The sequence below is a fragment of the Dipteris shenzhenensis genome, chromosome 26, assembly GCF_047967505.1.
Source record: "Dipteris shenzhenensis isolate YYH24624 ecotype China chromosome 26, Dip_SZ_1.0, whole genome shotgun sequence".
Lineage (NCBI taxonomy): Eukaryota > Viridiplantae > Streptophyta > Polypodiopsida > Gleicheniales > Dipteridaceae > Dipteris > Dipteris shenzhenensis.
The window spans coordinates 25,901,315-25,917,438 of record NC_141621.1 but is presented as its reverse complement, the minus strand read 5'-3'; the positions used below and the strand labels follow the sequence as shown (position 1 = coordinate 25,917,438).

At 43.1% G+C, this 16,124-nt stretch overlaps 1 protein-coding gene across 2 annotated transcripts in view; it reads left to right on the top strand.

The window, feature by feature from the left end:
- Nucleotides 1-4,101: 4,101 nt before the first annotated feature.
- The window catches only part of LOC147884883 (zinc finger CCCH domain-containing protein 19-like), a 28,241-nt gene continuing 16,218 nt past the window's right edge, over nt 4,102-16,124 (top strand). The window contains exons 1-6 of one of the 2 annotated variants that reach the window (XM_087397917.1): nt 4,102-4,946; nt 4,986-5,469; nt 5,650-5,729; nt 6,189-6,376; nt 6,747-7,695; nt 7,838-7,962. In XM_087397917.1, coding sequence (XP_087254043.1) covers nt 4,382-4,946; nt 4,986-5,469; nt 5,650-5,729; nt 6,189-6,376; nt 6,747-7,695; nt 7,838-7,962 — 2,391 coding nt within the window. In that variant the 5' untranslated portion in view covers nt 4,102-4,381. Of the gene's footprint in view, nt 5,470-5,649; nt 5,730-6,188; nt 6,377-6,746; nt 7,696-7,837; nt 7,963-16,124 lie in introns of both variants that reach the window. The other variant, XM_087397916.1, reaches the window with a different exon arrangement.

Below are 16,124 nucleotides of genomic sequence, written 5' to 3'. Positions count from 1 at the left end.
GACGAGGGAGGGCAAGAGGCTAGGTATCAAAGGGCACTAGAGCAATATGAAGACTAATGAGGAAGCTTGGCCTATTATGAGGCAAAAGGTTGAGGGAACAATGCAAATAATGTATCTCTTCTAAGGTTTAACCCTGAAGTACAAGTGCTTCCCTTCACTACATGCATCACATTTGCAAGACATTTCATATGATGCTACTCATGATGCTCCTAGTGATTCAAATATTGCATCATCAAATGACACATTTAGGTTAGTTTTAAAAAAAAGTGTTATGAGCCTCCATCGCTCTGCGATCTATAGTAGTTAATTTTAGGTGAGTCAGGAAGCTTCTTCCCATAATTGCTCATTGGTTGAATGGGATGTTCTCCCTCACATCCAACCTTGCAACTCTAATACATATTGAATTATGGCAATAATGCAAATCAAGCATGGGGAGAAGGCATCACAAAACTAATGGCTATACAAAGATGTGCACCTTCTACATTGATCACAAAGGAAATGACATGATATAAACATGACCCTAAATAGGGTTGTCCTAAGTCCAAAAGGACTATTCACGCCCATCTTAGGTCCCAAAAGGGTCTTGTATAACCTTGCCCACTACACCATGTGTACAACATATATAATATATGTCACACCACATGTACATGTGGGTAGACCACCCAGTGAGCCATATATCAGCACCATCTACAATAGATATTCAAATGAGTCAATTACCTCCTCTATAGGCACATATGTTGCATGTGAAAAAAGTACTAATGCAATTTTAGAAGATAACATGTACAAAATAACATAGGGAAATTTGCCACTTTCATTATTCAAAGCCACCTTTGCATGAACAATAAAATTAATGCCGTTAGAAGAGAACAACAAGAAAGCATACCATCAAAATACAATTCTTATTATAAAAAATGGATGAACCTTCATTGAATATATTTAAAGCCTTTCATGAATGGATCCATTGTCTAGGAATATCTATCTTTGAGCTTGTGTTATCAATTTGTTTTCAAATCTTCAAGACCATTTGTATTAAAGAAGCCAAACAAAAGCCATATATATACAAATTTTTATGTCTGTATGCTCCAAGAAGCTCTTACACTTCATGCATAACTAAAACGGACAACACAACAACTAAAATCTTGAAAGAAACAATGAAAGCATGCTTTGAGGCAATAACATATTAGAAAAATATGGAACTCTTTCTTACACACTCAAACAAATAACTACATAGCAACATCTTGTATTTGCTATCTTATCATTGCATTTTTCTACAAGAGAATCGCAAGTCATTCATATAACTGAAAAGGATAGTCAAGGATTTGCATTGAGATTAGAAAAACTTGATATGAATTTCACTAGCAATACACATGAAACTAGTGTAGACATTTATGCCTAAAAAGAATCCTTTGTTATTGTTGAAGACAATTAGAAGAATGGCAGCATCAAGGAAAGAAAGAAACTAAAAGTCATTACACATGTTATATGAATTCAAGAGGTCGTTGCAATATAAACAAGCATCAAGTAGAAGTTCAAACTTCCATTCCATTAAATAAGTATAAGTCAGAAATTAAAATGCCTATGTTCTTACTCAACAACAATTTCCAATCCAAAAAAATAACACCTAAAACAATCCATAGACTACAAGCTTTAACAATTAAAGATGTAGGCTTCTCACCATGCCCTTATGGACTTGCATACATCGCATTTAGCTAGTGAAGCATAGGTATATTTGCTAGACCACTTTCACATGATCATTTCGATGAAGATAGCTTGTGAAGAAATGGAATGATTAAGAAATAATGCAAAATGGCACTTACTAATCCCAAACTCAATAGTAGGCTATTATAAATTTTGCTAGTACAATCCTCAAACACAATAACATTACCTAAATATATATAAATAAGCCAAAATTAACTTAAATTTGACATTATATGCTTGCGCAAAGGGATACAAGACATACAACCAGGTACTTTTAGAGTCATTTGTAAATTTTCAAGCATAGATACTTGTGTTCTAAATCCACGACACAAGTGCAATACATTCTTCAATGATGAATCAATACAAAGGAATAGTAATTACTCTTATTCAAACTCAAAAAGCGATAAACCATATATTAGTATTGATATTTATTGACCACTCCCATCAAATATGTAAACAAATTTCTCTCATTCAAAAAAACCATGACTAGTACTATCGAAGAAGACTTATGTTTTGATACGTAGGAAAAAAGTATCTACATAACAAATGATGCCAAATCTAAAAAAGAACGTGCAATTCCAAGAATCAACAACTATGTGTACAACCCACATACTGTGTACGATAAATACAAACATCATAGTCGAAGAGGGCCTATCATGATGTTGCCACCTTATTTCTAAATGAGGGTTGTGAATAGTAGGCTATATCAAGCTTTCCAAAGTTCAAGATATGCTCTCCATCACAATACTTGAGCAATATAGAATCTTAAAGAAGTGGAGAAAGTTTTCTTGGAGGTATGAAGGTCCTGTGTTACAATAAGGTGCTCATTATGTCACACATGAGGGCTAATTATATTACAACTTCTAGTCAATTTCACAACCTAGCTTAGTAATTTTGTGGTACTATTACAGTATGCATGACATTATTTTTATTTGAGAGAGAGGGTGGGGCAAGGGGGGCATTGGATATGTTCTTACACAAGCCACTCTCCTCTTTAGAAGGGTAAGGTAAAGTAAGTAATTACAACATATACATAAAAGCCAGTAGATCTTTAGTGAAAATTCTCAGTCAAATAGATGTGGGGAGGTAGGCCTAGTTGGTCCATGATAGGAAACACTAAAATATACAGTATGTGCTTGTTCGCCTTGTAAGATGGGTTAAGTAACTTGCCATCATTATATACCACACCTAATTGAATAGGTTGTAGCAGTAGTAGCGGCCACATGTGAGGGAAGCTAGCATTGTGGCATAATGGATTGGTGTGCTTGGGTGTGAAGTTGTCGATGGGTTAAGTAACTTGCCATCATTATGTACCATACGTAATGTGAATAGGTTGCAGAGTAGTAGTAGCTACCACATGCAAGGGAAGCTAGCATTGTGGCATAATGGATTGGTGTGCTTGGGCGCGAAGTTGTCGATGTTGAGGGTCGGTAGAGCGGCAAGCTTCAAAAAATTTTCCATGGAGATCTTTGACGTACCAAATTGTAGATGAATATTTTTGAATCAAATGTCAAAAACATTTACCATGGTTAAAGTTGACATTGGGAAGTTCATAACCAACCCTTGAAGCAATACTGTTGCTCCCATTACGATTAACACAATGACATGATATTGCAAAATTTGTTACCGAGGGTGAGCTCTTAAGAATACACAAGCATATATATTTGTACTTCTATTGGATCGTTTTTGAAAGATTTGTGGTAGCTAAAGCTTTGGGGTGGGATGAGCTTGAGGAAGGGGGTGGTGTAGTGCAAGAATAAAACCATCCTTTATTGAGAAAAATTGGCTTTGTCTAATTTAGTGTAAAATCCAGCAAAATGTGAGATGCAAAAACTGGCTGACGTGGAGAGTGTCTTTATTTGAAAAAAAAGTAATGTTAGTTAATTCTTAATGTTATTTAAATTTTGTTAATTTTTTTAAATTGAAAAAAGTTTTATTTATGTAATTTTTGTTAATATTCCTAAAATTTGTGAAATTTGTTAATGTTATTTAATTTTCCCAGTCTGGCCATCTGAGAGGGACGTATTCGGCCATGGCCTACGTTGTGATAGGCGATAGGGAGCAATCCAAGGGATTCGAAGCAAGCGGGGGGGTAGTGGGACAAGCAACTGCCTGAGCGACCGCTACTGCGGCGAGCGACGCGATTGTGAGTGGTTGAGCTAGGAGTGGAGTGGTGGAGGATGAAGGAGGGGGGAGGGAGGTTGGACAAATCAGAGGAAAGATAAAAAAAGAGAACACAAAAACAGAAGAGAGAAGGGTTATAGGGGTAAAGGTATTTATAGGCAGCTAGAAGAAGCTGATAATAAAATTTGATTTGATTAATGAGAGCTTCACTAATCACAGATTTTCCCCTCTTTTTGCTCTTCTTCCAACTTTCATCATCATCATCATCATCATCTTCGTTCCAATTTCTGCTACCTCTTTTCTCTCTTCTTCCTTCCATCGATTATGCTCCCATGGATCCCTCTTGCTCTTTTCCCCTTCAAAATCCCCACTTTCTCATCATCCATCCTTTTTGCTGCCGCCTGCTTCTTCTTCCCCGATTCGCCTTCTTTCTTTGCTCCTTCCTTTGTGGCTGAGCTTGCACTTTCTTAGCTCCTTCAATTTCCCTATCCATCTCCCGTTTCCAGATAAAAACCAGGCTTGGTCTCGTCGTTAACAGTGTCTCGGTTCAAACGCTCAGATGGATAACCAATTGGATAATAACGAATCGTCCGGAATGAATATCTTCGTGATGCAAAGGTACTCCCACGAACAAGCGGGGACGGAAAGTCCCGACGCAGGGATGCTCTTACAGATTCCATCCATGGAAACTATAGTCGAACGAATGGATGTTGCTCAATTACAGTCGGAAGATAACAAAATCAACACTACTGCAGAGTTACCGGGACTTTTTGAAGGAAGCCTGGAGTCGGACAATCCGACGGCAGGAGTAATTGCAGAAGATCCTGCCACTTGGAATCGGTTGGAAACCCCCAAGCAGATGCTTGAAAGGTCCGACGTAGAACCGATGCTCGATGTAAATGCCATTCCTGGTATTTACGGACAGGAAGACCCAATGCTGGACATGTCCCTTGCTCAAAACCTGAACGAAGGACGAATTGCTTACGATGCGGAAGGACAAATGTCTAATGATCCAACTTTTTCAACGAATGTGACGAATCAGGACGCTCTGCCCTTGCCTGAAAACCCCGTGGATGAGGTCAAACCTATCCTGGCTGCGGAAAGGCTGGATGAGGTTCCTAGCGGTGGCGTTGCGAAAAGTCCAGAAAACCCTACGATCGAAGTGAGCGCTGGCCTTGCTGGTGAAATTATTCATTCGGATGCTAGTGTACCTGATGATACTACTGCAGGAACATCAGAGGCTGCCTTGGATGGAACTTTGGCAGAAGAAGACGGACATGTATGTGAAAATAGTGCAGGTATAGAGATTAGTCCCTGTGATGATGGTGCTGGTACCGGGGCATCACAAAAGACCGAGCTTGAGAGGGAAATGGAACTTTTTGAGGCAGCTGAAAGAGAGGAACAAGCCCGTCTTCTCACATCTCTTCGTTTTGATCAAAGTGGCGAGCTCAGTCCTTCGAAACAGAACACAAACACACACTCCCCAGAAGATGGCCAATATGATCGGAAGCGTGCACTTGACAGCACCATACTGGAGCGTCGACCCAAACGTGGTAGGAAAGCTCTACCAAGTCAGGCACGGAAAGAGGAGGAAGATGTTTGCTTTGTTTGCTTCGATGGTGGGAAGTTGATTCTGTGTGACAAAAGGTTAGTGAAGAAGGCTTTATGTTGGAAAAATTGGCCTCCTATACCTTTATCACAGTACTTGCTCATCCTTGTTATTCAGAAAGCTGCTGCTCTTACCTTGAAAAGAAAGGAAATGTTGGTTTTGTATCAAACTCTTTTCACAGCAGAAGCCATGTACATTTGACGGATTGCTCCTTGCAGATCTTGCCCAAAGGCTTATCATATTGAGTGTACGGGAAGAGAGTCCGAGTTCTTTCAGAAGAAAGGACAGTGGCTTTGCGGTACGCTTTTCAATCTTGAATCTTTGACTCCCCAGGGGCACGACTTGTTTTATTAAATATTGTAACTTTATTAGGGGCTCAAGCCTTTCATATGACCAGTTTATGGAAAACGGTTGGGGATGCTTAGAAATTATAAAAGGTTGGTCTCTCTATGGTATGCTGGATTCTTCCATGCCTTGTCTTGAAACTTCCGAACCAAGCTGGAATCTTCTGACCGCTGCTTTCCTGTGCTAGCAGAAATTCATGTATTTCTTTTAACGACATTCATGCTGTTTAGCAATTATTCGTTGCACAGCAAAACAATGTTTTGCTGTTATCAGAATCATTGTGCACACTTGATTAATGAGTGGACACAGTAACAACGCTTTCTTCATGGATTCCTCAAAATGTTTGGATTAGTTTGTACATGTCTAATTCAGTATGTGGTATAATAAAGCTATCGCTCTGGAAATGTTTCAGGTTGGCATGTTTGTGCTCACTGTTCAAGATCTGCGACGATGCATTGCTACACATGCCCTAATGCTTTCTGTAGTGCTTGCGTGAGGGAAGCAGATTTTCTTTGTATAAGGAAAGATCGTGGCTTATGTGAAGCATGCTATCCTATTGTTAACATGATTGAACATCATGAGACTATCAATGCAGATGGGGTAAGCTCTTTATACATGTTTGTGCACTTTACCATACGGTCTTGGGGGATCCAAGTTGATTATTCATCTAGAGAATGCAAATTGAAGTTATAGAACACATCAATGCAACGTGCTGCTTGATTTTTATGAATTGAGGGGAGTGTAATAGCTATCATACATAGTATCATCAGGAGGGGCATATGGCTTTTCATTTCTCAGGAGTTCAATCTACCCTTAGGTTTATCTTGAAGGTGGAAGGGGGTGGAGAATTCGGGACTTCCCTCCAAAGGGAGGGACGACTGTTCAAATACAGTCGTTTTCCAATCCATGTGCATTAAGCCATGATATGGGGATGCATTTGAAGATTCTAACCAAGGCTTTTGCATCGCAGGTTCAAGTAGATTTCAACGATCAAGAAACTTACGAGTGTCTGTTTAAGGAATACTGGGAGGATCTCAAGCAAAGGCTTTCTTTAACTTTGGCAGAACTTGACAAGGCTCATAAAGCCAAGGAAGCTGGTGAGCTTCTTGAGAATAGTGGTAATGATGTAGAACAAGTTTCAGACGAGGATGATGGAAGCAGTACAGATTCTGATGGTAGGCCTGTAACGAGGCAACGCCAGCTGTTGAAAAGAAAGAGGCTAACCAGAGCTTCCATTGTGGAAGATGCAAGGTGGAGTGATTATGAGGGTGAGGGAGATGAAGACGACGAAGGGGAAAACAAATTGAAGAGAGGTCGTATGAAGGCACGTGAATTTGATGGATGGGCCTCAAAAGAGCTACTGGACTTCATTCAATCAAGGGGAGAAGATTCAAGAAAGCCTCTGTCTCGCATTGCAGTCAACAAGCTTCTATGGGCTTATATAGAAAACAATAAGCTTCTCAATCCTCAACGAAGGGGTCAAATTACATGTGATGAAAGGCTGCAGAGGGTTTTTGGGAAGAGACATGTGGGGCGTTTTGAAATGATGAAGTTGCTAAGTTCCCACCTTGCCCCAAAGCAGACTGCTCTCACAAAAAGTCAGGAGTTCCAAGCCAATGATGATGTTATGGTAGAGCCTGATTCCAATGACGACAGTCGATTAGGCAGAACTGCCTCTGAAAAGCCACGAAAGTCAAGAAGGAAATCAGATGAAAATAAGTTTTCCAGGCCTGATCCCGGTGACTATGCTGCCATTGACATTAAGAACATAAATTTGATATATTTAAAGAGGTCTTTGTTGGATGATTTGCGGGATGATCCTCTCTTTGAGAACAAGGTGATTGGGGCTTTTGTAAGAATACGTGTTCCAGGCATGGCAAACAAGAGTGATACATGCTATCGGCTTGTACAAGTTGTAGGTGAGGTTTGCCACTCATTTGTTGGGGTTCAACTCATGGTCTGATATATCAAGATACTGTTGACTAACATGGGAAAGGGTATACTAAGATTTGTGGTGTTATCTTTGTCTCACCTAATATTTTCTTGGTGAAATTGTGGCAGGAATTAAACAGATTCAAGACACAGAAAATCCAGAGAGAGTGACTGATGTGAGACTGGAAATTTTAAATCTAGCAAAGCGTGAAGAAGTGACTATTGATTTGGTTTCTAGCCAAGATTTCACAGAGGTAAGGTGTTTTGTGACTGTAATTCTTAATTTGGCATTGACTCTGCTGCACCATCTATCTATTTGATGAAGATTCCCCCTCTTAAGTTAAAACCTTTATTTCATGCTGACCTGGCAAACTTTGAAACTTGTCAGTTCCAATAGGTTTTTTCCTCTGTGTCCACTGTTTTGGATGATGGTAAGTTGGACGTTCCCCAGCCTTTTGGTTCTTAGGCAGATGTTCTACTAGGACTTTGAATGACTCAGTTGGAATTACGCAGGCAGTTTTTCTCCCCAACTCTTATGGAGTGGTGAAAGGGAAGTGTTTACATATCTACTTGTGATTTTTTTAATACATGCATAAAAAGCTTGATCACATTTCAATGGTAGGGTTGAGAAACATATATGCAAGGTTTCAACGTTTGCCTGCTCAGTTTCACTGTTTGAGATCAGTTGGCTGCAATGGAAACATTTTGACATCGCTTCAGAAACAAAAAGGTGTTCAGGAATTGCAGATGCCGAATGGTTTTTGGAATTTCATCTTCTTATATTTTTCTCTTTGATGCCTTATGGTGCATGATGCTTTGTGTTCTTTCATTCATGTCCTCCTCCCCTGTTTCTTTGTCCTAAACTTCTTCTCTTTCGGGATTGTAAGGAACGCCTCGGCTCTCTCTCTCTCTCTCCCAATTGTCTCTCTGCACAGCTCTCCCCCCCTACCTGCCCCTGCCTGTCCCTCCTTGCAACCGCCACCTCTCCCTATGTGGTTCTTGTTTGTTTATAGTACTTAGATGTACTCAAGGAGATTCGGAGTTTTTAAGAAGCAAAGGGTAGCTTTCTGATGTGAACTCAAGTGATGCTTACGGAGCACTAGCCTTTTCTATCTTGAGTTTTTTAATCTTACGTGGGTGCAGAAGCCCAACAGCTAAAATTCTACTTTAGAGCAACAAACATCAGAATTTGTATGATAGGAAATCTTCTAGTCTTACAAAGGTATATTTTTCTATCACCTTAGCAGACATTCAAATTCTTTGAATTTTCGTCCTAGTGGTGATCAGCTGTTCAACTATATCGAAATATCTCACGCAGGTGCAGAAGCCCCAATAGCTAAAAATTCTACTTTAGAACAACAAAAATCTGAATTTGTACGATTGGATGTATCTTACAAAGGTGTATTTTATTTTGTGTTAATGTTAAGAATCTCTCTCTCTCTCTCTCTCTCTCTCTTTCTCTCTCTCTCTCTCTCTCTCTGCGGGAACTGCACCCATGGAAGGATGGGGTACAGAGGGGACATACTGACTGCATTGCTAACATTTGTTGAGGCTACTGCTCAGGAATGGCTTCTGACTGATGAGGCTGAAGGGGCTGCTGGACTAGGTACTGCTGCTACTGTAGGAACTGCTGGAACTGCTGCTGGCCCTGCTACCCTGACTGCTAGTACTGCTGCTGTGGAGGCTGCTGCTACTGCTGGAGCTGATCCATCTGAATGGAAAAGCATCCTTTTATAGCCCTGAAGGCTGCCACACTCAGATTGGTCTGTAACTGCCACTCAATCTCCATTTCCAGACTGGTCTGTAACAATAAACTGCCATTTTCACAGACTGGTCTGTGAGTTTACAGGCTGGACCTGAGCCCATAAAAGGCTGGTGCAGATCTGTACTGTTGTTCTGGCGTGACCTATCCTGGGTTCTATAAATGGCCTAGAGTGGCTGCTGCTAGCCTGTCCCATACGTATTGCTGCCACTCTGCCACAGACAGATGTTCATGGGCTGACGGGTGCCCGTGACTGCCAATCCTCAACCAAATCGTCTCCTCGTCCTTGTATTCTGCACACCTAATGGCCGGGAGCCTCAACTGAATCACAATCTCTCTCTCTCTCTCTCTCTCTCTCTCTCTCTCTCTCCCCCCGTGTGTGTGTGTGTGTCTCTCTCTCTCTCTCTCTCTCTCTCTCTCTCTTTTTCATGCTCGCTAGTACCTCTATTCGATTTCCCCTGTTCTTTCTTATCTTATTTGTTGGTTCCTACCTGAATTAAATCTTTAGGAACTATGAAAATTGCATGTATCTCTAATACTTGTGGTGATGATAACCTTGATGACAGGAGTGACTTCCCAAGTAAAACTCAACCCAGGACACATGTCATGCCGTTTGAACTAAATAAATGTCAAAACAAAATGGCGATAAAATGAAATGCCCAAAAAAAATGAATTTTTTTGAGTTGAAAAATTTATTGCCATGTGATTTTGATGTTTTGAATTGGTCTTGATTGAATCATCATTGCTGACTTGACATTAAAATAGTATAGTGCTAACAGAGGTGACAATGTTTCAACAAATGTAGCAGGTTGGTTTCAGAGACTCTATAAAAAGTTGAGATACTTTTTAGAGATCTTGGAGCAGTTCATCAATATGAGAAGCACTCAGTTAGGGAAGAATGCAGAGTTTTTAATGTCGTAGTCAATAAGTCCTTCGTCACTTCATGAGTTGAAACATCCAAGTGCAGGGATTGTTCTAGCTAGATTCCAAAAGCAGCTCTAAGATGCGCTGAAGCAGCCCACTCCATTTTGAGCCTTGGGGACAGCTGCATCAAGAGAGAGTATTGGACATGATTGCTAAAAGATCTTCCAGGCCAAAATAATTTCGCGGCCAAGATGCGAGTCGTAAATACAGTTATTTGTTACATAATTAGTTAGAGCGGCTGGTGCTACGGCAAAAGTGATCGTGAATCTGAATTTCTAATATTTGAGTTCCTGGTCCGTGAATATGCGTTATCAGGTGCTCCGTCTTTCACATCTACGTCTGCGGGAGGCCTCGCGGACCTATGGGACAAAGTACAAAGTACACCAAAAAGGAAAAACTCATACAAGCCTCAATGGGCTGAAGCAAAGTGCGTGCTAGGGCCCTTTCTGAGTGCTAAACTGATCTACAGAGCTCAATAGCTCAAGCAAAAATCAGATATAAATCAGAGACTAGCCAAAGTAGGCTGAGAGCTAGGACTCAGAAACCAAAGCCAGGCACCATGGTGGCTCATTTGTGAGTGGCGAAGATGTCTCGGATTTGTGTCTGTCAGGCTGTGATAGGACGGACCTCAATAGAGTGCTCTAGTTGCTCTCTTTGCCGCAAGTGGTCTCTGCGTCCCTCTCTCAGTGATCCAGGCTGCCCGCATATCAGCTAGCTCCTCCTCCACCCGCTATGTCCTGGAGCTCACTCAAATGCATAAAAGTCTGTGATGTGTCGCTGTGCCCTATCTGCCTCTATATCTTGTGGTCTGGTCGCCTCTTGCTGCTCTCTAATCTGTTGTAATAGAGTCTCCCTGTGTCGGCGCATCTCAAGTAGATATAGGCCAATGCAAACCTGGTCATGGAAATGGATCATTTGTGAGAGTGGGCTGAAGCCGCTCCCCTCCTGGTAGAGGCAATGGTATTGTCCCCTCTGATCTCATAATAGGCTGGGCAGGCACATAGAAAATGCTCCTCTGTCTCAACCACTCCCAGTGTGCATAGCATACAGATCCATTGCTCTCTGGGTATGCCTGCTGCTCTCCCCGTCTCAATCCTCAACTGATGGGATGAAACATGCATCTATCCAATGGCGATGCGAGAGGGAGAAAGAGAGAGATAAGAGGAGATGGCATAGATGTAGTTGATCTTCAACCACTTCTTCTCTTGATTCACCATAGAGATGCCCCATAAGGTCAAATTTACTGTGAAACATGTTACGCCCCCACATCCCCCCCCCCCCCCCCCCCCGCCCTTTCCAAGAAAAAAACCTTCTATTAGACCTGAGAATCAGCCATACAAATCAGCAATCCATAAGGCCCTCATCATGTTGAAAAGAAAAGCAAACATCTAGCTTAGTAAACACTGGGTTTACCCAAGAGATTCTAGAATCTTTCAAAACCCAGATGGCAGCTTATGCTTGCTCACTAAGTTATTTTTCTTCTTTTTTATATTTCTCATTTACTTGTTCCTTTGTTCTTTTGCTTGTTCTATAAAAACCTTTTCTAATTTGTAAGATTGGATATATTCTTGTCTTATGAAGGTATATATAAAACATCTAGCTGTCAGAAAAAACAGCTTATTTCCAAAGAACCCAGCTCACTGCCTAGGAATTTCTGAATAGGTCTAATAGCCAGGGTGGAGGTTTATAACCAGCGAATACCTCTTGCGTTAATGATGTAGAATATACCTGCAGGCCAAGCCTTGCAAAAATGAATAGAACCTGGAGTCTCATGCTCCCAAAAATGACATGCTAACTGTAGATAATATCTTGCCAGCTGGCGACCAGCGTGGCTGCTGGGGGAACTTGCTGGCCTTCCATCTCAAAACTGCAGCGCACCTGGATTTTCCAAGCTGTGATGCTGGACTTCATCTCCCATGCGCTATCCTTTGGCAAAGGCAAATGGCCTAGGCGGGAGGAACTTGACTTCCCCTTAGAGAAAAGGACCTTCTATTTAAATTGAGAATCAACCATACAAATCAGCAATCCATAAGGCGCTCATCATGGGGAAAAGAAAAGCAAACATCTATTAAAAAAAAAAAACCAGCCTATTTCCAGAGAACCCAGCTCATTGCCTAGGGAATCTCTTGAATATGGGCTAATAGCCAAGGTGGAGGTCTATACAACGAGCGAATACCTCTTGCGGTAATGTTGTAGAATATACCTGCAGGCCAAGCCTTGTAGAAATGCTTCCGTCTTTCGACGGTAGCTCTAGAAACTGGCATCCCACACTCCCAAAAATGGCACGCTGATTGTAGATAATATCTTACTAGATGGCGACTAGGGTGGCTGCCGGGGGAATGTGCTGGCCTTCCATCTGGAAATTGCATTGAGCAACCCAAATTTTCCAAGCGGTGACATTGGACATTGTCTCCCATACGCTATCCTTTGGCAAGGGTGAAGGGCAGGAGTTGCCTCTTATGCCTCTATCTGGATAACATGTAGGTTGGAGCGACTGGGTCAATGGGCCTCCCTCTGTCACCTACGTGGCCATCCCCTAGGTGAATTCTCCATGCATCCTTTGCATGTTGGCCACTATTTGAAGGGCTCACCTCTGGATCCTTTGCATTGCTAGGCAGGCCCAAAGACAGTGCAGAATCGTCTTTAGATCTTTGTCTATGAGCGAGCATCTACCATTTGCTCCAACCATGGGCCAATGGACATGCCTCCATATGTCACCATCTAGAAGAAATAGGATATGTTCGGAGGCCTATGGTTGGTCGACAATTATGACAAAATCGGGAAATAACCTCCAAGAGAACTTGTTGCTCCAACGAGTGATGCTCTCTCGCAGGGGACTAGGCTGCCGCCTCCAATTGCAGACGACGTGCACTCTGAGTTGTGCGAGAGCCCTCTTCGAACTAGCCAGAACCACTCCCTTGGATCTCACTGAATCTCTTTGAGAGGATGGTCCTCTCATTACATAGGGCGCCACCTCGCCCCCTCTTGCCCAACCGAGACGAGATTTGGATCAATGGTCCACCAATCCTTGCCCAAGCGGCCTACTACTCTGACCCTCTGCCACTTGAGCGTATCCAAAACCTTGTCCACCTGAAGATCTCTCACAATCTTGGGTTGGAGGTTGCTCCCAAGTCCTAGTAGAGCCAAGGGCCTATCGCAAAAACTGGATCCTTAGAGGCACCCCGGTCCTCGAGAACAGCTTGTACTAGTGGTGATGGGCCGAGGAAAAGTATGCAATTTCTCCCACCAAGCCTCAATGATTGCCACATTGTTCTCCACCATACAGGGCTTGCGCCCCTTAGATGTGAGTGCCTACCCTCGTGCCATGGGAAGGCGGCTCTAAGACCCAAAGGAACCAGTTGGGCCACTGTCCCATTGTGCCCAACCAATATGAGCCCACTGCCCCAGCATAAGTCCCTCATGATCTTGTACCTCTGGACACAAAATGTGTGGCTCCCTCTCAAACTCCTTCGGGCACGTGGGGCTGGCCCAAATGAGGCTGCTAGACAAACGGTGCCACCCTACATACATACCTGAAGCCCCTCGAATCCATCTATCCGAAAGCCCATCCTCTGCATAGTGCCCTCCAGGAAAAACCACTCCACCATGTCATAAGCCTTCTCGAAATCCAAAAGAAGAATCGCAATAGGCCGAGACTGCTCCTTTGCCCAATCCACTGCCTCCCAAACGATGAAGATATTGTCTAGCAAAACCTATTTGCAATGTGGTGGATTATATCAGTGAGATGAGACCTCAACCGCAAACTCAAGACTGTAGCTAAGATCTAATAAGCGGTCTCGAGCAAGGTGATCGGCCTTCATTGGCGAAATTTGCCCGTCTTCCCCCCCTTGGGATCAAACAAATACAACCTCAACAAAAAGCCAAACAGAGGGGGTTAAAGATGTGCTTCCAGAAGCACCAAAAGGAGGACAGGTCAAACCATCCTCCCTGAGGCATCTCTGAGACGGCAGGGCCTTGAGGGCCTACCAAAGCTTCTCATTGTGAATGTTGCCTTCAATCGCCTGCACAAGCTATGGGAGCCCATTGGTGGTACTTGAATCCATATTACCTCTCGGGCTGCAAGGACTTGGGGAGACTCCTCGGTTTGAACAACTATCGATAGAAGTCAGTAGTCATCTCTAAGATCTCCTGTGGGTCTGAATGTGTTTGCTCTCTTGCATCCCACAGTCTTTGAAGCTATGTCCATGCTAAACGGGGACCAACGAACTGGAAGAATTGATTGGTCATGTTGTGTCCCTGCTTTACCCAATGAGTCCAGGAATGATAGGAGAGCTCAGCTCGTCATACCTTTGTAGCCTAGAGGTTGAGCCTCACGCTCTTGTGATGGTCTTTGAGTCACCATGAAACTGGGTCCTGCTCTCTTTGCCACTCTATGGATGCTAGATCCCGTCTTCAGTGATCTCGCGTGTCCTGCAGAGAGTGCCACCGATGAAGTGCGTGGGACTGGAGCTCCTCACTGCTTTGCTGGATCGTGTCTACCACCCATCTAGCCCACCCACCCTCAGGACTCTTTGGTGGTTGTCAAATCACTACATGCTGCACCTCCTCCTCATAGAGTAAGGCATAAGGAATATGAACCTCCTTATGGGGGAGTCTGCGACAAGGCTGCTCTACATGAAGCACAATCGAGGAGTGATTTGACAGCGTCGTACCTACTGAAATACCCGTGGCTCCACCTCTGTACATTGCCCAATCTCCCACATAAAATTTGCTAAGACGCTCTAGCAGGCCATCATGCCTCCATTTGCCAAAGGAGAAAAGAAGACTGCCATGCAATATAGAGAACTCGGCCTCTCTCCATAGGTTGTGACGGCTTATCGCGAAGATGAACTGCTTCCACGTACTCCTCTTAGTGGGGGGCATCTCTGAGAAGGAAGCTCCTGCTTGCTTATCCTCTATGAATTGTAGGTTATTGAAGTCACCTCCAACAACCCAAGAGTCAACATTTTGGAGGCTCTCAGTCAGTGGCCTCCAAAAGGCAAGGCGCTGCTATTTGCAAGCAACGGTGTACAATAGTGTACATTTTCAAGATCCCAATCTTAGAATCCCTCATTTGTAGATCGTCAAAACTGCTTGTCCTATGATAAGCTGACCCTAGTTAAACACATCTGAGGCCATTGCTTGAGAACCAAAATATAGACCCTTTTGCTCCTACCTATTGCTAGGGGCAAAACCTCGGGATGCCTTCCTGGAAGGAGGCAGCGGTGGCATCTAATATAAGGTGCTGAAAACATATGCTCCCGAATCAAAAGAAAATTGAATGTCCGTCCTACCACAGCTCTTTGCAACTCTTGGTGAAATATCATTTGTTGTGGCTACTAAGGCGCACGATCACGGATCCCATGTACGTTCCAACTCACCGTGGTCCAACTCATGCATAGGAGTGGGGGTGGTGAACAAGGCCCTCATTTGGGTGGGATCCTGAACAACAATTGCTGATTTTGTGATTTCGGAGGAGGTTTGGAGGGGGAGTAGTTCTCGTCCGCGCGATGGCGCGTCAGAGGCTTGATAGGCTCAACACCTACGTTCAAGGCCCACTGCATCATGGAGGAGGCCTCTATCCCAAGTTGGCTAGCACATTGTTGTAGCGGCCAATAAGCGACCTATGTGAGTTGAACCTCTAGCCCCACCAGAGCACAGCTATCCGAAGCCAGCTAGCACATTGTTGTAGCGGCGTGTAAGCGACCTATGTGAGTTGAACCTCTAGCC